General features: G+C 39.7%; 1 protein-coding gene across 2 annotated transcripts in view; it reads left to right on the plus strand.

Moving 5' to 3' along the window:
• LOC117487094 (thyroid hormone receptor alpha) overlaps window positions 1-13,989 on the plus strand; it is a 130,693-nt gene extending 116,704 nt beyond the window's left edge. For both annotated transcript variants that reach the window (XM_034135736.1, XM_034135737.1), the window contains 4 exons: window positions 2,092-2,297; window positions 8,029-8,175; window positions 10,969-11,227; window positions 11,787-13,989. In XM_034135736.1, coding sequence (XP_033991627.1) covers window positions 2,092-2,297; window positions 8,029-8,175; window positions 10,969-11,227; window positions 11,787-12,037 — 863 coding nt within the window. In that variant the 3' untranslated portion in view covers window positions 12,038-13,989. The remainder of the gene's footprint in view (window positions 1-2,091; window positions 2,298-8,028; window positions 8,176-10,968; window positions 11,228-11,786) is intronic.
• The last annotated feature ends 10,043 nt before the right edge of the window (window positions 13,990-24,032 follow it).

A 24,032-nucleotide genomic window follows, 5' to 3' on the forward strand; every position in this document is an offset into this window, starting at 1 on the left:
CACTGCTGATGGATTTAATGTCCTAGAACAAAACGTGATCCGTCTCTTCAATGTGTCTCAACCACAGACCTTATTTACAGCTACTTTCTAAAAACTAGTTCTAAAAACCCATTGGCTCTGAGACGAGGGAACAGGAAGTGGTGAAATGCTAACTCACTTCCGGGTTTTAGGACTCATTCCTGCACCACTCTATACTGCATTTAGCGCCCCCTCAGACGATACATACATATACAGTAAACATACATATGCTTACAATACTTTATTTGACAACTAGTTCAGTAACTACGCTGCTGCAGAGATATTCTCTATTCAGTTATGACTCATATTAAACGTGTCCTCCAGATTGTACATTTCTCTTGTGCAGATAAACCTTTTTCAAAGTGTACAATTCTTTGTGCACGCAATGTTTTAGACCATTTTTAACAAATGATCGTGATGCAAAGTGGTGGAGACAAAATTGGCCATTTCCAAAAGTGATGGAAACGTGTTCCCAGTGTCTGAAATTAAGATGTTTTCAAGAGTCTTTGACTTAACAAAATGATGCATTGTCTAAAAACAAGAGCCTATATCTCACTGCTTGTTGCTCCTTCAGTTATGAGGTCTTATATCGAGTCTGAAGACACTTTCTGTGTAAAGATTAGACTAGTACACTTGCTTAGATTTTGAGTTTTTGTAGCTTCATACTTTTTAATCCTAACTGGGACTTTACAAGGGTTAACGTGCGCGTTACCTGTGCTATTAATAAACAATCATTCGAGGCATCTGAAGTAGTTTTACCCACGTTGTTCTCATTTCAAAGCAACATCTTATACAGCAGGTATCACATTAGTGTGTATTGTGTGTGCTCACAGGTGTACACACACACACGGTGGTTATTTAGAGAGGGAGCTAACAGAGAACACACACATCATCAGAGAGAACACACACATATAATCTCATTTCATGGTCAGGATGATATTAAATTAATGCAGCAGCACAGCTGCTCCTGTGTAGAGAGGAAATGGTTTCCTATCACGATAAGAAACACACAGCTTTTTATTAACTAGATGTGTGTGTGTGTGTGTGTGTGTGTGTGTGTGTGTGTGTGTGTGTGTGTGTGTGTGTGTGTGTGTGTGTGTGTGTGTGTGTGTGTGTGTGTGTGTGTGTGTGTGTGTGTGTGTGTGTGTGTGTGTGTGTGTGTGTGTGTGTGTGTGTGTGTGTGTGTGTGTGTGTGTTCCCCATGTGCACAGCGGCAGATTTAATACGTCTGGCCGAGCGTAAAGAGTGTGTGTGTATCCTTTTGCCTGTCTGTAAATCACTGGATGTTTTGGAGGTCATCTGGAGGCTGGAGTCTGTAGAAAAAATGTGTTTCAGTCTTATTTATTTATTTATTTATTTATTCCATCCTAGTGTGCAGTGTGTGAGTCTGAAGAAATTAATAAAGAAAGTTATACAGAAATAAAATAAGTTTGGGAAAAATATATATATATTAAATAAATACAAAAGAAATTACAAAATAATGTCAAACAAAGAGAGGACAGAGAAAATAAAATAGGAAAGTAAAAAAAGAAGGCAATGACAGAAACATAAATACAAATATATGTAAGAAAATATATCGTATTAGTTCTAAGAATGTTGAATATCTATTTTAATTATATAAATCTGCTCTTTTGTTGCGAAATTAGGTTGAAATTCTGTGACACGTGTTGTGTGTCTGCAGGAAATGTGAGGTTTAGGTGATTATATATTTAGTTAAATATACATAAAATATGTTCTCAGTTAACATTACGCTGTGTTTGGCTCTTTTCTGCTGTAACAAATGTACATTTCCCCTCTGTGGGACGAATAGAGGGATTCTGATTCTGGAAACAGAGTTATAGGATTCAAGTCCTCAGATATCTCAGATTAAAAACAGTCCTCCAGTCAGAGTGCATGATGGCATTTAGCCCGTAGCCTGTAGCATGTAGCATTAACGCCTGTTACGTCTTTCATCCTCTTAGTGGTTCTGGATCTCAGATTAAAAACAGTCCTCCAGTCAGAGTGCATTATGGCATTTAGCCCGTAGCATGTAGCATGTAGCATTAACCCCCGTTACGTCTCCCCTCCTCTCAGTGGTTCTGGACGACTCTAAGCGCGTGGCGAAGCGTCGTCTGATCGAGGAGAACCGTCAGAAGAGGAAGAAGGAGGAGATGGTCCGGACCCTTCAGACCCGGCCGGAGCCCGACTCCCCCGAGTGGGACCTGATCCGCATGGTGACGGAGGCGCACCGGCACACCAACGCCCAGGGGGCCGCCTGGAAGCAGAAGCGCAAGTTCCTGGTGAGCATTTACGTTCAAAAACACCTGTTTGATATAAAACCATCTTGCAATCTACTTATTTATCTAAATAGTTATCACCGCAATAAACCGTATTCAACCCATAAGAACCTGGACCCATTTCTACTCTTGGGAAAATGATGGGGAACATCATTTAGACTTATTGACCACATAGAACACATTTCTGACAATTAACCCCCCCTAGTGTCAAAGATCTGAAAAGTGACATGTCACCTTGAGCAAGCATTATCATTCTTAAATGGCTTCAAGTTCCTGGTGAGATTTCAGTTTGAAAACACGTGTTTGATATATAACCATCGTATTGTGAAGCACCTTAAGATGACGTTGTTTTTAAAGTGTGCTATATAAATGAAATGTATTATTATTACTCATAGTTATATAAATAGTTATCACCAGGGGGCCGCATGGAAGCAGAAGCGCAGGTTCCTGGTGAGACAAACACGTGTTTGATATAAAAACAAACATGTTTTTTAGAGCTCTTATAGGTTTTTGATCCTAGCCCTTTAACCTGTTAAGCCCTGAGCCTGTTTTTCAGGTCTCAGGCTCGAAAATGCCATTCCCAGAACAAATGACCATATCTTCCCTTCTAAAAGGGTTAAATTAATAATCTTTATTCTCAAAGTAATGATAAACCTGTGAGTTGGATGTAGAAAAGTCTGAATCAATATAGATGTTTTTTATTTTAAAGAAAATTCAGATTTTACATGTAACTGTAAATTATAGTGTCCGTCCAAAAGTTATTTTTTACAGATAGTGAAAACTACCCTTGGATGATGGGTTAGTAGACTAAAAGCTTTAGGAATCCAAAGTACAACATATAATAAGTACCCTGTATCAAGATTGATGCAAAACAAGTGACATTTGACCTTTTTAGAGAGATATAGCAAAAAGAAACCACTTCTGGGGTCATTTGGGTGGATTTTTCATATCTCTGGCCCCCCTTGCTCGATTTTGATGGTTGACACCTCTTTCTGACCGTTAGAGCCAATAGAATCGAAGGGGGAGGCCCCCACACACACTCGTTGTGAAAACAAATGCCCAAATCAATGAAACTCCGTACCATGTTTTCACTGCTACTTTGTACCAAGGCAGATTCTCACATAGCGCTCGCATGTTCAAGGAGTGTTGTCATAGTTGGACAGCTCAGATCTGTTGTATGAAGCGATGCCAGTAGCGGAGGTAAGGCACACACACCAAATGTTCAGGAAATGGTTAATACAGCGAAAATCAAAGCTGACGATCTCTTGGTTTGATATGTTTTCTCCCCCAGACAACATGGACATGAGAACATTTTTTTCAAAGAAGAGGAAAGTAAGTCATCAGCTGGTAGCAGTTAATCAGTTAACAGTGATGGCGGCGTCTCAATTCTGGAGAGGAGTTTCGTCTTTATGTCATGATAGAGAGATACAAATACTGAATAGTTTAGAAAAGGCATCGAAATGCCAGGTTACTAGTATTTATCATGTAAACAGGGAACATGAATAACCAGATCTCTCTGTGCTCATGTAAACACCATATCCCCAATATGATCATAACCAGGATAATACTCATAAACGGCTTACTGATGTCCATGTAGAGACGCAGTCAGTGTGTTTTACTGGAGCCTCAGTTCGATAAGAGATTCTTTTCTGAGTTCTTTAACTTAGGTACTCTCTCTCAAAATGGTAATGTGCATTATGTTTTAATTATACTTCTTATCATTCAGAAGCTTTTTGTGTGTGTTTATGTTTTACTGAGTGCTTATAGGCTATTTCCATCCCAGTATTCAGTTAACTATTTATTTTCTGTGCACATTACATAGACTAGCTAATATTCTACCTACTGCTTGGGACTTTGAGTCTTCAAAATGTCCAATGTCACAGACTGGGACTTACTTTAGAGTCAGTTGTATTTACATTCAGTATGACTTGTTATGATTCAATGTGAAAGAGTATACTGCTCAATAAATAATTATCACTTCACCACCTCTCTTGACATCTAGGCGCTTGAGAGTCAGTCAGAGGCAGAATACAGGGACAGTGGAGAGAGGTCCATTGCTGAGGTGAGTGATGAAAGGGAAATGACAGTTGAGAGTAAATTGTGATGTGGACTCTCATCCCAGGATTTTAAGGAAATCAGTGGGGATATTGAACAGGAAACATTTCAGTCAAGGGGCATCATATGACCAATATAGACAGAAGAGCAACATTTATTTGAACATTTAAGTCAATGATACCATTCCTAGGTGAACTTAACATCCGTATGGAGTCAGATCAGTCTCAATATTAAACTGCTTTTTATTAATTCAAAGACAGCTCTGAATTAATAATCAAATATGTTTCCTTTCTTTACTACTGGATGAAATTACAAAATGTACCCATCATTTCCCTCATGCTAGTATAGCCACATAAAAGTATCAAACCACCTGTTCAAATGCACCAGAATACAGGAAATCAATTTTTTTTTTCGCCCCCACACCCCCCGTTAAAAATGTCCCCCCCACATTCAGGATGCTTCCTACGCCCATGCATATGAGGTATTTGCTTTGGTATTAGTGATGCATACAAAGACACAGAAAGCAGAGTACGTAGCAAACCATAGTACTATTATAAAAGATATTTCAAAAACGTTTTCAAGACGATTGTAACAAATAAAAAATAAGGACAATATTTACACAAAATATGAATATGTGAGAAACTGAGTAGAGTAAAATATAATCAAATATGACAACTATTTTCAAAGTCAAGCGAGAAACTAAAGCATTGGTATGTAAAATCTACAAAAGGCTCAACTCCTCACTGGCTTTTGAGTTCTTGCCAAATGGACTCGACATAATCCATGAAAGCACAATGTAAAATTTACGCAAGGGATATAATTAATTATGTCATATTTTCATTAATAGCCGTCTGTTTAGGATTACAGCGTGTAATCCCTCACACTCTGTGAACCCGTCCTTTTGATTTGTAGTAATAACTTGCAGTGTACACACAGAAGTTCATTCCTTCTTTCATGTGCTGCAGCTCATTAATCCAAAATCCTCCACCCACAGAACGCAAATCTCCACTTTGAAAATCACACTAGCTCGAACATGAAAGGCAACGACTTCTCTCCATTTTTTCAAAAGAAACCGATTTGACAGCTCTGCCTTTCATCAGCGACTCAATCTGTGGCGCTCCGTGATAATCCAGGGAGGCACGAGCAGATGTCTCCACAGCTGATGGGTGCCTTAAACAAAGTTGAGATGGAAGTAAAGTCATTATATAAATGCAAAGATCGAGGGGTGTGATTCTCGCTTGGGTCGTGAGAGGTCGAATCCCGGAAGAGCCCCCAATTTTTTCACAACCCGACTTTGAGGCCAAGACAAAAAAGGTGAAAGGACACATTGGGTGAGGGTGGATTTAAGTATTTATTTTATTTAAAGAAGACCTATTATGCTTTTCAGGGTTTCCCCTTCCCTGTAGTGTGTTCCATGGGTTTTTAGTGCATGTAAATGGTCTGCAAAGGCTAAAATTCTCTTCTCTTTGTTTACTCCCGGAACAAAGTGGCATCACTATGGAACACTCGCGCTCCAACACATTGTACGTGATAGGCTAAGAGGCGGGACATCTCTAAGCGGTTGACCAATCACAACAGAGCCGGCCAGCTAACCAATCAGAGCAGACTGGGCTCTGGTTTCAGACAGAGGGTGAAAAGAGGTGCTGCAGCACATTAAAGCATGGAGACATGTCCCAGCAGAGACACTACGTAAGGGACAATGTGCAGCGACGCCGTCATTATGGGGAAAAGAACACCGACAGGCTGATCAGGAGCCCGACGCGAAGCGTTGTATGTATTGATTTAAATTGACATGCATCCACTAAGGAAAATAGTCCGTTGTTACCGTTTGAAAAACGTAGCAACGGCAGGAAGGCGGAGCTTTTTGATTACAGATTTGAAAACATCGTTGCTTGCTTTAAAAGTATCACAATTCATGATGTCAAACCTTGGGAAGTATCTAGATGTCCCTGCCCTAATGCCAAAGGAACTGGCAACTGAATATGTTTTGCCGTTTGATGTCTATGTCTGGACCGCTGCGTAAAAAGGAGGGTTTCTGCCCCGTTACTTCTCTGCTGTTTTCTTGTCGCTCTTGTCTTGTCAGTTAGAAAAGCAAACTGCATGCACTTTGCTTTTCGGCCAAACTGTATACAGTTCAATCGAACAGACTTGTTTGTGCAGATGTGAGCGTCCTTAACAACGGTCAATAAGTCCTTGACAGCGGTCTGTCTGTTCTGGATTAACAACGTGTCACGTGTTCTGAATTGACCAATCAGAATCGAGTATTCAACTAAGCCATGTCATAAATACTGATATACACCTGAACATCAGCAGGAGAGGACTCTTTAAAGTAGAGACACTACATACTGATATACACCTGAACATCAGCAGGAGAGGACTCTTTAAAGTAGAGACACTACATACTGATATACACCTGAACATCAGCAGGAGAGGACTCTTTAAAGTAGAGACACTACATACTGATATACACCTGAACATCAGCAGGAGAGGACTCTTTAAAGTAGAGACACTACATACTGATATACACCTGAACATCAGCAGGAGAGGACTCTTTAAAGTAGAGACACTACATACTGATATACACCTGAACATCAGCAGGAGAGGACTCTTTAAAGTAGAGACACTACTTACTGATATACACCTGAACATCAGCAGGAGAGGACTCTTTAAAGTAGCGACACTAGATACTGATATACACCTGAACATCAGCAGGAGAGGACTCTTTAAAGTAGAGACACTACATACTGATATACACCTGAACATCAGCAGGAGAGGACTCTTTAAAGTAGAGACACTACATACTGATATACACCTGAACATCAGCAGGAGAGGACTCTTTAAAGTAGAGACACTACATACTGATATACACCTGAACATCAGCAGGAGAGGACTCTTTAAAGTAGAGACACTACATACTGATATACACCTGAACATCAGCAGGAGAGGACTCTTTAAAGTAGAGACACTACATACTGATATACACCTGAACATCAGCAGGAGAGGACTCTTTAAAGTAGAGACACTACATACTGATATACACCTGAACATCAGCAGGAGAGGACTCTTTAAAGTAGAGACACTACATACTGATATACACCTGAACATCAGCAGGAGAGGACTCTTTAAAGTAGCGACACTACATACTGATATACACCTGAACATCAGCAGGAGAGGACTCTTTAAAGTAGAGACACTACATACTGATATACACCTGAACATCAGCAGGAGAGGACTCTTTAAAGTAGAGACACTACATACTGATATACACCTGAACATCAGAGAGGACTCTTTAAAGTAGAGACACTACAAACTGATATACACCTGAACATCAGCAGGAGAGGACTCTTTAAAGTAGAGACACTACACACTGTCTAAATAAATGAGAGTGTGTGAGTATCATAACAATTGGATAAAACAAAGATAATAATTGTCCATATCCCAAACCGGTCGATCCCGAAGACGTTGGGTGATATGTAAACGTTCTTAGATATATTTGCAGCGGTGTGTGTGGTTTTCATATGTTCAAGTTCTCTAACTTCCACAGGCTCTCTTTGCTCCTTTTGGTCAAATAAATGAACTCCTGATTTGTTGGAAAGGAAATTAACTTGAGAAGGATTCATGTTCAAGTTCCTCTCTAGCTGAATGTCTCCGTTAACCGTGTATGCTGTCTTGTTTCCAGTCGGATGATATCGGTCAGGGTCCGATGATTCCCACTTCAGACGGAGACAAGGTGGACCTGGAAGCCTTCAGCGAGTTCACGAAGATCATGACCCCCGCCATCACACGCGTGGTGGACTTCGCCAAGAAACTACCAATGTTCTCAGAGGTACGTACTGTCGTGTCAAACTATCATATCATCATTTCAAACATATAGTCTTATACTCTGATTGCCTTTTACTCTGTTAACTTGTATTTGTTGACTTGTACGTGTTTAACAGAGACATATGTTAAGGATATACATTGTAATGGTTTAATGATGGGATGTAGGAGCAGCTGTTTCCTCTCATGAATACACAGAGAGACTGTGAGCAGAACTTCTTTCTCCTCTGAGGATGAAGCTGCTCTGTTCCTGCATTTCAGATCCATTTCACTTTTTATTGACTTTCTTTATCACTTTATTAAATATAACAAAAGACAAACTTTGTCTATGAATCATTGATCAGTTTCTCTGAAGAGTTTCCTCCACATGTACGAGGAGGAACTCAGTATTATAATTAAGTAAAACAAGCAATATTACGTTGTAGAAATATTCTGTGACGAGTAAAAATCCTGCATTTAAACGCTTAGTATCGGCATCAGAATACAACCAGTAAAGGTTCTTGTTATGCAGTAAATATCAAATTAAAGATTCTTGTAACTTATTTATCTATATATCATATTCCATTATATAGACTCTTCTGGCACTATTTCTATTTTATTTGTATTTACTTCTTCATCTGAAAACATTCTCTTGCACTATTTTATCGGTTTTATTAGTTTTATGTCCTATATATATTCATGCTGCTCTGTTGGAGGAGGTGTGTGGTGCAGTGGGTTGTGCGTTGATGTTCGGATCAGGGGGTCACAGGTTCAAACCCCACTGCAGTCAGCATGTCGTTGTGTCCCTGAGACACTTCACCCCAAATTGCTCCTGTGGGGATTGTCCACAGTATTGAGTATGTAAGTCGCTTTGGATAAAAGCGTCTAACAAGTGACATGTGATGTAATTATGTAACATATCTACACTGTAGCTGCTGAGCACATGATGATAGAGACATGAATCTTGAAACTTGAATCTAAAGTAAGTGGCAGATTCATTATAGTTAGTGAAGAACCAGTGTCAGTATCAATAAGTAATAACATCCTATGGTTCATCTGGGGTCATTTCTGAAGGCGTTAACATTGTGTGTCCTCATTTAAGACAGACACTTAAGTGGGGAAGTCTGTCAGTGATTTGGACCCAGCTTCTGTTTGTGTGCTGACAGTTGAGCGTCTCGTTAACTTCAGACGTGTCTCCTGAGCGCCGTGTGCTAACGAGCTGTTGATTGGAAACTTCCTCTTCCTGTCTGTCAGCTCATATTACACTAAGTAATGAAACCCTGCCTGTCTCTCCATGACTCACCGCTGTGTGTGTGTGTGTGTGTGTGTGTGTGTGTGTGTGTGTGTGTGTGTGTGTGTGTGTGTGTGTGTGTGTGGTCTGTGGTTCCACTTTACTGATTGCTGTCATGTATATTCTAGGGGCTTCCCGGTTACGTGTAACGGGGGATTCGTTAGGAAATAGAAAATAACCTTTTTTCCTGTAAGGAAGCGCTCGAAGGTAATCAGTGTTTGTGGGAAGTGAAGACATGCTATCAGACCACAGCTCACTGTTCATTTAAAAGGCAGATTCTTCTTCAGTTTTGCAATTTGCTGAAGGCTTTTTACTGGTTTGCATATTGAGCCCAGTAAAATGAACTAAAGTCATCAAAAATCCTCCAATATCAGTTAAACTCCATGATATTTAGCTGTATTTTACACTGTTATTTTCAGCTAGCGTTCACAAGAATTGCAGAAATCTTTTTGGGATAAAAGCTAAACCACTGTAAAGGCAACACGGCCATCTGGAAACACAAACAAACACATGTACAGTATATATCCCTGATAACGGTGATATGGATAGCTGCTTAGCAAACAGCTGTCTGTTTTTACATCCAGCAACACAAGCAGGACGACATCTGCATTTATTTTGAAAATCCTCCAACGCTCGTTTGTTGGAAACCTCAGAGCAGAAAGAAAACAACGTGAAAATATTAATTTTAGTTTGGCCACTTTGGGGGCGGACGAAACTCAGACAGTCAGTCAGACTGACATATCACGTTAATTGAAAGAAAAATGACCAATTTGTTATTTTAATTATTTTTAAAACAACTTTGCCAATATCTTAAAAATGACTCAATTATTTGAAAAAAAGCCTTAATTTCTTTTAATTACCTTTTGAAATGTCTTATTTTGTGAAAACATATATTTTTTATTGATTCAATATTCGAAAAACTCACCTTACTTTTAAAATGTATGACAAAAAAAAGAAATGAAGTAGTTTTTGAAAAAGAAAATGACAGAAATCATTACATTTTTCTAAAATAACGAAACAAATTTAAAATACTTAATTATTGTAAAACCAACTTATTTAAAAAAAATTGCTTATTTTTTGAAAAGTGACTTAGGTGCAATACTTTGTTTCACATGCTGCTGCAACAACAAAAATGGCCCAATTTGGGTTCAATAGCGTATATCTTATCTTATCCGAAAACTTTCCTTACTTTTCAAAAATAAGATCATCCATTTAAAAAACAGAAAGAGGCAAAAGTCTGCTTACTTTTACGACAAACTTCTTTAAAATGAAATATGCCGACCGGAGGAGATGTTGATGTGTTATTTTCTGATGATGTGTTTCAGCTGTCCTGTGAGGATCATCCTGCTGAAGGGCGGCTGCATGGAGATCATGTCTCTGAATATAAAGATTGTTATTAAATGTAATAATAACTATGTGTTTCAGCTGTCCTGTGAAGACCAGATCATCCCCCTGAAGGGCGGCTGCATGGAGATCATGTCTCTGAATATAAAGATTGTTATTAAATGTAATAATAACTATGTGTTTCAGCTGTCCTGTGAAGACCAGATCATCCTCCTGAAGGGCGGCTGCATGGAGATCATGTCTCTGCGCGCCGCCGTGCGCTACGACCCGGAGAGCGAGACGCTGACACTGAACGGAGAGATGGCGGTGAAGCGAGAGCAGCTGAAGAACGGAGGGCTGGGCGTGGTGTCGGACGCCATCTTTGATTTGGGCAAAAGCCTGGCTCAGTTCAACCTGGACGACTCGGAGGTGGCGCTGATGCAGGCCGTGCTGCTCATGAGCTCAGGTCAGGAAGAAATTAGGTTATACACTGTATATCATTATAATGAGTTATTATGTTCTGCATTTAGTGTAGAGATGTCAATATGTAGGTATGAAACGAAAAGGACGAAAAGAAAAAAGAAATCTGAAAAGTCAGAATGTTGAGAAAAAAATCAGAATTTTGAGGAAAAAATCAGAATTTTGAGGAAAAAAGTCAGAATTTTAAGATTTTGAGGAAAAATGTCAGCATTTTAAGATTTTCAGAAAAAAGTCTGAATTCTGAGATTTTCGGAAAAAAATCTGAATTTCAAAAATATCAGAATTTTTCGAAAAACCCAGAATTCAAAGCGTGTTTTGAACCCACTCATCCTAACTCGCTTTTCAGATTTTCAGAAAATAGCTAGAATTCTGATCTTTTCTGATAAAAGTCAACATTTCGTGATTTTCTGAAAAAAGTCAGAATTTTAAGATTTTCAGAAAAATTTCAGAATTTCCATGAAAAAGTCAGAATTCTAAGCGTGTTTGAACGCACTCATCCTAACTCGTTTTAAGGCAAATGTAATGTACCCTCCCTCCCCCCGCAGACCGCTCAGGACTCACCAACATAGAGAAGATCGAGCAGTGTCAGGAGGCGTACCTGCTGGCCTTCGAACACTACATCAACTTCAGGAAGCACAACATTCCCCACTTCTGGCCCAAGCTTCTGATGAAGGTGACGGACCTTCGGATGATCGGAGCGTGCCACGCCAGCCGCTTCCTGCACATGAAGGTGGAGTGTCCCAACGAACTCTTCCCCCCTCTCTTCCTGGAGGTCTTCGAGGACCAGGAAGTGTGACTTTAGGAACGTTTCCACCACAACACCCCCTTTAAAAAGAACCCTAAACATGGAAGGAAATACATTTAAGGGGGGGTTAGCTGTGGTGAAAGAACAAAAGAAGTAGGACAAAAACTGGAATTGACATTTTTTTTTTATTCAGTGGGAACGTACCCTGTGAACTTCGTTTTTTGTCCTTTTCTTCTCACAAAACCCAGCACCTGCCACCAGCAAAATCGCATCGACTTCACTTGAGCGAAATACACACTGACAGGTACACACACACAATTAATAGATGTAGATATAGAGTGGTGCAGGAATGAGTCCTATAATCCCTGGAATGAATCGGCATTTTCGCACTTCTTGTTCCCTTTACTTGGAGGTCAATGGTTCCCTGAATGTGTTATTGGTTCTTATCCTGATATAAGGTCTGTAGTTAACACAAGCTGAAGAGATTTTTATTCTACGACATATAATACGTCAGTAAATACCCCTCTGGTGGATTTAAAAACGGAGGTTGCTAACAAGTGTCTAAATGAGACGACTAAACGTCGTCACGCCCAACATTAGCCGCCTTTAGCTTAGCATTTAGCTTAGCTTAAAAACTGTGGTTGCTAACAAATGTCTAAATGAGACTTCAAAACGTCATCATATTAGCCGTAAGCATCAGAGATTTCTTTCTGCTATAATCCCAAATTCACATGGAGTAATCCCATTGGACCACAGGAGATGCTGCCTTCAGGGGAAATAGGTCATCCCTGTACCACTCTATCCTAAGACTCCTAACAAACTGCCAGGACAAATATATGCAAACTCCAGCCTCCTCAGTTATCTCCTGTTGCACCTGTATGGACTAGCAGCTGCACTCTCGATAATGCAACCCCCCGTCTCCCACCTCAACCACAGCAAAGTGTTTTATCTCTGGGACCTGACCATCAACTCTCCTTAATGGCGTCATCCATCTAATCCCCCTTCAGTCTGAGTGTTTGTCAACCTACCTCCCCCCCACATACTGACCTCCGTCTGAAACACATCCAACACTCTTACCTCATTATGTAGTCAGATGTATTTCCACATTACTGAGTCTTCAGTTAATGCTGGTGTTAGGAGACACTACAGTGGGAACACTGGTATGAAGCCTTTATCTACAGTGTAGGTCCACTGGTTGGTCCTTTTGGTGGCAGCAGAGTTATTTAACCAATTAGTCATTATTTTATGCTTTTACATGATTCTTAGTGGAGATACTCAATTGTATTCATCAGTCAACAAAATCCCATTAGCATCAAAATACTCGATTAAAAATGGACAGCGCTAATTATTTATGCTTTCATGACTGCATGACACATTGAGATGCATTAAGAAAGCTGCAGTGTGCATCCTTATGTCATAAAACTGCAGAAATATTGGTAAACTTCAGCATTTTAAGTGTTATATCATTTTTTTAGATTAAATCAATATGCTAAAATGTAATTATACATTTTCAGCCTTTTCAGAATAAAGTGCATTGTAGCTAAAGGCTAAATATGAAGTGTTTCCACTGCTTTTATTGTACGGTATCACTTACTGTACTTAAAAATATAGCTAGGTTACTTTATTTAAAGAACATTTTAAATGCATGACTACATCTGCATCATGCTACTTAATAACACTAACAAATAATAGAGTACTTATAAAATATATGAATATATATATTAACACAATACCTCTCCGCCTCATACCTCCTTCATTACCTCACACTCATGAATATTACACCCAGTTGTTTTTATTTGTATGGATTACCTCATTTGTTAGTTTTGTCTTCTGATTGGTCCATCGCTGGCAGATAGTGATGGTGATGTCACTAAACTCTGCAAGCCCCTCCCCCCCTTCACCTGTATCAACAGATTCTACCTCACCTGTCATCTCCGTGGAGCTGCCCCTCTGTCTGTGACACACACACAAACACACACTCACACACACACACACACACACACACACACACAAACACACACAAACACACACACACTCACACACACACACACACACACACACACACACACAAACACACACAAACACACACACACACACACACACACTCAGTGCATAGATGGCCAATGTGGACCCGTTCTCGGTCAGTGTACAGCGGGACGTGGATCAACACTTTCTCCCAATTTTCATTTTATCACCCAACACGAGGGACCAACTTCTTTTAGTTTTTTTTGTAGGAATCTGCAATGACAACGAGGCGGGGGGGGGGGGGGTTGAATTTCTGGAATCACAGTGTGCCGATTAAAAAGGAAACTGTCAAGCTGGGACTCCAGTGGAAGCCATTTTGGCCCGATTGGGTCAGACCAAACGGACAATTGTGGGTGGTGACTGGGAGATAAAGTGAGTCAGCAGTATTCGCCTGTGGATATGGCCGAGGAGGGGGAGGGGAATGGCATTATGTCTCCAATAAAAACAAAAAAACGCCACTCAGAAACGGACCCTTGTCTCGCCGTCGCAGCAGAAATGGACTCTGAGCGACCTTCCTATCCCGGAAACCATGAGATCAACACTGCTGAAAAACAAGCTCCACCAACCATATCCCAAAATGCCATCCACTATAAAAAATAACTATCAGGTTTTTTTCTGTTGCACTAAAACCACAATGTCTGTATCCCTTAGTACCCTTCCCTTTATCCCCCCCCCCCCCCCAATCCCTCCTGCTCCCACCTGTCTTAACAATAGAGTTCTGCAGGAATGAGTCCTAAACCCTGGAATGAGTCAGCATTTTCCTGTTCCCTCGTCCGGAAGTCAATGGTTTTCTGGATGTGTATTTGGTCCAATAACTGGTGAAATACGTCAGTTAATACCAAAATGGTGGATTTAAAAACAGAGGTTGCCAACAAGTGTCTAAATGAGACAATTAAACATCATCACGCCCAACGTTAGCCTCCTTTAGCTTAGCCTTTAGTTTAGCCTTTAGCTTATCTTAAAAATGGCCGTTGCTGACAATCGCTAAATGAGACGACTAAACGTCATCACGCCCAACATTAGCCACCTTTAGCTTAGCCTTCAGCTTAGCCTTTAGTTTAGCCTTTAGCTTAGCCTTTAGCTTAGCCTTTAGCTTAGCTTAAAAAAGGCGGTTGCTAATAAATGTCTAAATGAGACTTCAAAACGTCATCACGTTAGCCGCCTTTAGCTTAGCGGCGGTGATGTGTAAGTAGCCACAAAGCCACTAATATCTGCAATAATTCAAAATCCAATGGAAAAATCATATTGTTTTTTTCTGGAGGGAACCAGGAAAATGCTGCCTTCAGGGTCCACTACAGAAAAAGGACACGCCCTCTGAAACACACACATGGAAACACACCATATATCTCTGGATGACCTGTTGACAGCAGCAGGATCTGTGACACGGCTTCAGGATGCGCCATCAGTGTTACTAATCTACATTGCAGGGTATTAAAATAGAACCGTAAGCACTGATTATACACACACACACACACACACACACACACACACACACACACACACACACACACACACACACACGCACACACACACACACACACACACACACACACACAGCAATAGGATGATCAGCATCTCAGCAGCCATCTCCAGGCTGTCTGTGCTCACTATCACTGTGAAGAAACTCCGACGGGGAACCGCTGGCTCTGTAACTCTACATGTGCCTCACAGAGGTCGCTAATACAAATATACAGTATACAGAAGCATATATTTATAGATATATATACATGTTACAGTTATTATATGTGCTATCATTGGTTGAGTTAACGCTGCCAGCTCAAATCATGCATCCGTTGTTGTAGCAGAGGGTTCATAGAAGAATATATAAATAATATTTATGCATCATTGCAGTCATATGATGCTAGTTTGCCTTGTCGTCATCACCAACTAACCTTGGAAGTTTACCCACCTCTTGCATACCTCTAAAGTCACGTCATACAGCACAAAACAAGAAGTACCTTAAGCAGAAACACATCTCTTTCTCCTCCTCGCACGGGAGTACACTCATCTTAGATTTAGGATTTGAGCTGGCAGCCCTCTCTATCTCTTTCTCTTTCTCTCAGCCAAATGATCACTGGAGTAATCCTCCCTTCCCCCCCAACACACACCAGCACCACAGAGCACACTGCCTTCCGCCATGATCAGTTGCACCAGCATAGCAGAGAGAAAGAAGTAAGTCACCGTCCTCCAACACCCTCGATCTTCATTTTTACCTGGACATGCTAATGCTAGGCTAATGAGTGCATGACTCGAAATGCACGAAAAGTAATGAAAAAGCTTCTCATTCTAACAATTGCATTCACAATAAACAGCATGAAACGTATGACTGTCTAAGATTCATGACTCTTATTATTAGAATTTCGACATTTAGCTTTTAATTTCGATTTTCTTTTTTATATATATATATACTTTTTACTTTTCAGATTGTTTGACTTTTTTTTCGAAATTGTGACTATTTTTAAATCCGAAATTTTTTCAGATTTCTAAATTACTTTTACAGTTCTGTCTTTTAAAGATTTATAAAACCTTTTTTTTTGTATGACTTTTTTTGGGATTCTTTTGACTTTATGCCAATTTTAGACTTTTTTATAATTCAATTTTTTTTAAAGACTTCAATTTCTTTTTTCAAGTTTGACTCTAACCTTCTAACCTAGAAATCCAATTTATGGTAGTCCTGCAGGAATTATTTCTACATAGATTCAACAGTCCTACATACACTGTTTTGCAAAAGCAGTGATTTCGAGGCTTCGTCTGTCGCCTTCACCTTCAGCAAAATATAAGCAAAAAGTATTTTCGGCTCAGAAGTGTCTCTCTTTTAACTGTCTCTCCGATCAAAGTCAAGGTTTATGTTACGTTTACAATAAGCTACAAATGTGAACTTGATGCTAAGCTGTGCTGCTGCAGCGAAGCACAAACTACAACACTCAGAAGCAGATCATGCAACTTCTTACAACAAATAACTTATTACTTACCCAGGGAAACATCTGTAAGTCAGCATCCTTTCCTCACATCTTCTCCCGTCCTTCCAACACCCCAATTTACAATCCAATATTTATTTCACTCTGTCCTCTTAGTATGCAACTACTTCCCTTTCCTCACAGAAACCTACCCCAGCTCATTCTAGCACTCTTTTTGTGGAGATGGTCGACAATCCCTGCAGGAATATGTCCACATGTGGAATGTAAAATACTGAAATTGTACGATTAAAGACACTGTGTGAAGATCCACACTCATGTTGTTGATGTTGCTTTCGTTGTGCACCAAGTGTTCGTTGTTGCGCTTAAATCTAAGGTTGAAAGCAAGCGGGGTAAAACCTCCATCGTGTGAAAGAGTGCTACTGAAATGTCCTTTTTATTCTTTGATATGGTATGTTTATAAATGACCTGTGGTGTGAGGAATTGAAAACCTCTGAAGCAAGAGATGAAGTGACTTTGTTTTGGAAAGAGAAAAATGATTATTCTTTTAATGTCGTTATCAATTTGCATCTCATTTTCTTGGTAAGTGAATGTCTGTCTATCTGTGTTGATGCTTTACTGTGATAAAATGGCTGTATATGCACTTTCAGACCATCGTTGGTGCAGTATCTAGTGCTCAAATGTCACCTTAGGGCCAGGGTTCACATCACCTTCAGTTCAGCTGAAAATATGTCTGCATGAAAAACAGCCTGCTATTCAATTTCTGGGACATGTGATCGGATTTAGCATTTTAAAAAGTGTTAGTTGCCTTATTCTGTTTTTATAATCTGTGATGAAATGTGTTAAACATCGATAATAACATTATGAAATTCATTTAGAGGAGTAGGCCCATTGGTTCATTACTATATCTGATGAGAGTTTTAGCATCAGAGCTAGCTTTGTGTACGGTAGCACTTTAAAATATGCTATGTTCTCATAGATGACTTGCATTATTCAAAGTATAACCTTTATAATAACATAACAAGGCATTATGATTTGGACCCATACTGTTGAGTTTTCAAAAAAACACATTTTCAAGTTTTTTAGCTAACATTTAGGTTTTCCCGCCTTTTTTTGTTAGCTTCCACCACGGCTACATATGCTAGCCTGGACACTGTAAACATATATCGTAAATACTTCAATTTTTTAAACCATAATATGATCTTAAAGGCTCAAATGTCATTAAAGATCTCCAAGATACAAGATTTTTCTTAAATCTAGCTCATATTAGCTATTAGATGATCAGCAGCTAACAGCTAACTCGCTAACTAGCCGCTAATATTCCTTATAAACGTGTTATAGCTAAACAGAATACAATTAACACACTTAAAGCCAAGCAGTCTGAAGGTGAATTTATTTGGGACAATGATTAGCTGTAGGTAATCACACAACACTTGTCTTCAATCTAGCTCAAATCAGCTATTAGAAGGAGCCGCAGCTAACGGCTAACTTGCTAACTAGCTGCTAATATTCCTTAAAAATGTGTAATATGTAAACAGAACAAATTACACTTAATGTAAAATCAGATTCAGGGTGCATTGCTTTTGGATTATGATTAGCTGTAGCTAAATTAGGATGTGTACTCGTACGTACAAGCAATTAGCATTTCTACAAACAAGATTTCTCCAAAAGTGTATCTTGTTGAAGGTTTTATACATCTAAAGCTCAATTTGTTCACTCTCTTAGACTAATGCTAGTCACATATATGTCTAAATATTGATTCCCAAACCCTTATAGCATGCACACTGCTCTAATACCTGCCTGTTATTACTCTCATATCAGTGAATCAATGGGCCAACTATTGCAAACCTGACAGAACAAAACAATTTCACTTAATGCTTTTTTACAATTAATACATTTTCTTGGGGACTGTATGAAAAACTTGGTATAGGTTATGTTCCATGTCCTGCAGACGTTACACAACATCATATTTTGTAATAACTAAATACTTTGACAATGAATACCTTTGTTAGGGTTAGGGTTAGACACATTATTGACATTTAGAGGGGAGTTGAACCGTGTGCTTTACTTTAAATAAAAACTAAGAAAGCATCAAAATAGTTATTGTACCTTACCCCAAAGATCTCAAAAGCATTACCAATTTCAAATGTGAAAGAAAACTTGGACCAGCTTCCTCGTTTCTGACCACCACAAATCACTTTCATACAGTCCCTTCCCGCTTGTTATGGATGCATACAGTATTTTTGTACTTCCACTATCATTAATAGTTTATTATTTTGGGGAAAATGTTTTGTAAGTTTGTTGTAAATGACATTTTTGCCAAATCTATAATTATAATTAGTTGAACTGAGAGTGAATGAACCTGAATCCTGCTTTCCACCGTTGCTTGGGCTGTATCACCATTTGCTCTCACTCTACTGATCTGTGTAAAGAAAACACAAAAACAACAAAAAAATAATAACATACGTCCTGATTTAGCCTTTAGATTGCTCACAAATCTGACCTAAGACCAGGGCTCATCTTGCAATGTACAAATCTGCCGTGTATTAATCTCAATGTCGTGATAAGAATATTGCTTGGAGATAAAAAAGAGTTAAGTAACGTAAAAAAATCACAAAATACAAACCAAAAAAAGAGATTTATACAACTATTCATACCTCATTGTACTGCTTTGTGCCAGATTAAAGGAGGGAGAGCGATCAGTCTCAAGCAAAGAATCAACAGTGGTGGGCAAAATAAGGAAGAGTACCCAACAGTGGTCTTGGGAAGATAAAAACGTGGCCCCAGATTAGTTTGACTAAAATGTGGGGCTTGAGTATATTTGTCAGGATGATTGGAAATGAAAATGTGTTATAGGAGGAGGTGAATCTGTGGGAAAAGAAATGCTTAAATGATATGTTGTAGAAAAAAATGTTTGAAAATTACTGCACTTATGTCTATAAGAAATTGATAGCATGATATATGAAGCCATGCGTTGCGTACTTATCTAAAAGCTGGCAGATATTTATTCCATCTCTGCCTGTTCTGCCCTGACAAACCAAGAGAGGACGCTTCACAAGACTTAGGGTGCATCGAGTAGTTTGGCCATTTTTAGGTGACAGTTTTAAACAATAGAGCGGTGCAGGAATGAGTCCTGAAACCGGGGGATGGGTTAGCATTTTAGCACTGTCCCCTGGTCTGGAGGTCAATGGTTTTCTGATTGTGATTTTGGTTGTTAGCCTGAAAAAAGGTCTCTGGTAACACAAGTTGAAGATAAACGCTTTGTTCTATGACATAAAATACGTCAGTGAAAAGCTATTTAACTTTGGCAAAAGAAAGTTGGCCATTTCGAATTTTGTGCATTTTTTTAATGTATTAATGCAAATATTTTTAGACTTTTAGAGACTTTATTTGAGTCATTATAAATGTGGTCACTATAGCCCTTTGGCTAATGTGATGCTTCCCCATTTTAGCACCCTTTCCGGAAGTCAATGGTTGTTTGAATGTGTTTTTAACGATTACAGATTTTAACTTAAATACCTTACTGGAGGATTAAAAAACGGCGATGCAAACAAATGTCTAAATGAGACGACGAAATGTTATCCCGCCAACATTAGCCGCCTTTAGCTTAGCAATGTAGTTCCTTTATAGCCTAACTTTAGCTATTTTCTTCTCACTATAGCCTAAAAGTGGTATTTTCTACAATGTTTAAAAAATCCAATGGGAAAATCCAATTGCTTTTAGTCCATAGGGCGCTCTTGCAATGCTAACTTCAAAAATACTTCATTCCTGTATCACTCTATTGCAAAAGAAAATCAAAAAAAGGTTTTCTCTCCCCTCAACAAAAAGAGCTTTGAAGACAGATGTAATGTTCTTCAAATCTGAAGTGCAAATATGCAACGACACAGACATAGATTGTGCCTTGTACAAGATTTAGGTTTAGTTCCCAAACAGTTTTTCCCCGTGATGAACATGTCCTCTCTTGTCTTTGCTCTTCTTCACAGTGACTTTATGCAGCAGCACAACCCTAATTATCTGAGAGAATTGCAAAGCAGCAGCCATTGTTTGTTATGGCACAGCACAGTGTTGAATGTAAAGCTGAATGAGGTGGAAGCACGGGGTATTTTATAATGCTGGTCGTGGGTTTGTAATGGGCACGGTCGGTGTTTGTCTTGTTTCCTGTGACAAATCATTCATGGCACAATCAGAGAATCTCAATGGCTCAAAGCTGTTTGTGTTTGTGGCTATGTGACATTCATTTTAAAACATTATACAATTATTTGATATCAAATCTGGCTCTTTGTCTTTGTTCGGCAGCAAAAAAGTATTCCTTTTTAAAGTTTTTATTATGCTGTTTCAGTGTTGATCGATGGACACTCAACAAACTCAACGACCGACATGGAAAGGACTCTTTAAAGTAGAGACACTACATACTGATATACACCTGAACATCAGCAGGAGAGGACTCTTTAAAGTAGAGACTACATACTGATATACACCTGAACATCAGCAGGAGAGGACTCTTTAAAGTAGAGACACTACATACTGATATACACCTGAACATCAGCAGCAGAGCACTCTTTAAAGTAGAGACACTACATACTGATATACACCTGAACATCAGCAGGAGAGGACTCTTTAAAGTAGAGACACTACATACTGATATACACCTGAACATCAGCAGGAGAGGACTCTTTAAAGTAGAGACACTACATACTGATATACACCTGAACATCAGCAGGAGAGGACTCTTTAAAGTAGAGACTCTACATCAGGGGTGGGCAATTATTTTTTACAAGGGGCCACTTCAGAAACTCGAGCTGTGTTGGGGGGCCGAATCAAAAATAAGTTGAACTTAATTCTGCTCAATATACCAATACTGAAAAGGTGTTTTACAGTATGTTAAAGATAAGAAATGAATCAGCTTTATACAAAAAGAAATGAGTGCTTTTGATTTTTGTTTTTCAGTTAATTTTACTTGTTCAGTGAGAAAAATCCAGTCTGTCTTGGGCTTGAACAAGTGCACGGAAATCTGGTTCAATGTCTGAGGTGGATATGCGAAGGACAGCTGAGAGGTGATCATCAGTGATAGAGGATCTGTATCTGGATTTGTTGAACTTCATCACTGAGAATGTCTGTTCACATATGTAGGTAGATCCAAAGAGGACCATCATCTTCTGAGCACGTCTCCTGATGTGTGGAAAGTTCTCCTCTTTCAGGGAAGAGTCAAACTCAGGCAGTGAGACTGACCTAAAGTGCTCTGACAGAAGTGTGTCAGACTGCAGGTCAATGAGTTCAAGCTGAACATCACTGGGTGCATCATCCACATGGCATGTAAATGGGGAAAAGATCATGTTCATTTTATTCTCAACTGTTTTGAAGTCTTTAAATCGCCTTGAAAACTCACCATGCAGTGCTTCTAACATGGATGAGTACCTCTGGAGGTGATCAGCTGATGGTGTGACTTCCTTCAGTGTTGGCAAGTGCGTGAGAATGTTGTCCTCCATTTGGCTTGAGAGAAGCTGCAGCTTTCTCATGAAAGCCTTCACTGCACTGTACATGTCATGCACAAAAAGGCCCTTGCCTTGCAGACATTTAGTTCACTCATTAGTGCAGTCACATCTACAGCAAAACCAAGGTCTGCCATCCAGTCTGCATCTGAAAGCTGTGGGATGTCGTTTCCTTTCTTCACACAGAAGTCTTGAATCTCTTCTCTCAGGTCCCATACTCTTTTCAGCACTTTGCCCAGGCTGAGCCACCTGACAGCTGCATGGTAGGGTATGTCACGATGTTCAGTCTCACTTTCCTCCAAAAGTGCAACAAACTGTCTGTGATTCAATGCTCTTGCCCTGATGAAGTTAACTATTTTAGTTACAACATCAACAACATGGTTAATTTTTAACACTGACTTACACAACACTTCCTGATGTATAATACAATGCAAAAATACCAATTTCTGCTAAGGGTTAACTTCTGTCACTTTATCCTGCATTCTCTTCAATAGTCCAACATTTTTCCCTGTCAGATTTGGACAACCATCCGTTGTCACGCCTGTCAGCTTGTCCCATTTCAGTCCCAACTTTTCCACACATGCATTTACCTCCGTGAACAAATCACTCCCTGTTGTTGTACCTTTCATTGACTGCATGGCTGCCAGCTCCTCCGTGATTTTGAAGTCTGTAGTTATCCCACGTAGGAAGATGAGTAGCTGGGCAGTGTCACGTACATCGCAGCTCTCATCCAAAGCCAAGGAAAAAAAGTCAAAGTTGACCGCTCTGTTCTGCAGCTGAAGCTCCAGATTTCCCGCGATGTCCTCAATCCTCCTCGTAACAGTGCGTCGCGAGAGCGGCACTTTCTCAAATGCCTCCTTTTTCTCCGGGCATATTAGTGTCCAACAAACACTCCTTAATGAACTCTCCGTCCGAAAACGGTTTACTTTTAAGACATAACTCGTCTTGACAGCTGCATCTCTGGATGTGGAATGTTTTGTGAAAATGTGTTGTTGGCTTTGCAGCTTAGCTAGCAAAGCATCCGACCCCTTTGCCCGCTCTTCCTCAGACAGGTTCTTGTATTTATCTGCGTGTTTGGTAGCATAGTGGCAACTCAAATTGTACTCCTTGAACACAGCGACCTGCGCACCACAAACTAAACACACAGCTTTACCTTTCACTTCTGTAAATAAATACTTAGCGGTCCATGTCTTGTTGAAAATGTGGCATTCAGTATCGATCTTTCTTTTTTTGCCCTTAGCGGACATTTCGAGGACTAGCCGGCCAGCATCACTTGTAGCTGTTCACGGCATGCACGTTTACGTAAATAAATTAAAAAAACAGCAGCGCCCTTTTCAAAATAAAAGCAACACAGTTAGAAAAGTATTTACGCCATGCAAGCAATACAGCTGTGTTGCTTTTATTTTGAAAAGGTTGCTGTTTTTTTTCATTATGTTATAATTTATGATCAACCTCACACGGGCCGGCCAAGGCCGGCCAACGGGCCGGATGTGGCCCACGGGCCGTAAAATGCCCACCCCTGCTCTACATACTGATATACACCTGAACACCAGCAGGAGAGGACTCTTTAAAGTAGAGACACTACATACTGATATACACCTGAACACCAGCAGGAGA

The sequence above is a fragment of the Trematomus bernacchii genome, unplaced genomic scaffold, assembly GCF_902827165.1.
Source record: "Trematomus bernacchii unplaced genomic scaffold, fTreBer1.1, whole genome shotgun sequence".
NCBI classification, from domain to species: Eukaryota; Metazoa; Chordata; class Actinopteri; order Perciformes; family Nototheniidae; genus Trematomus; species Trematomus bernacchii.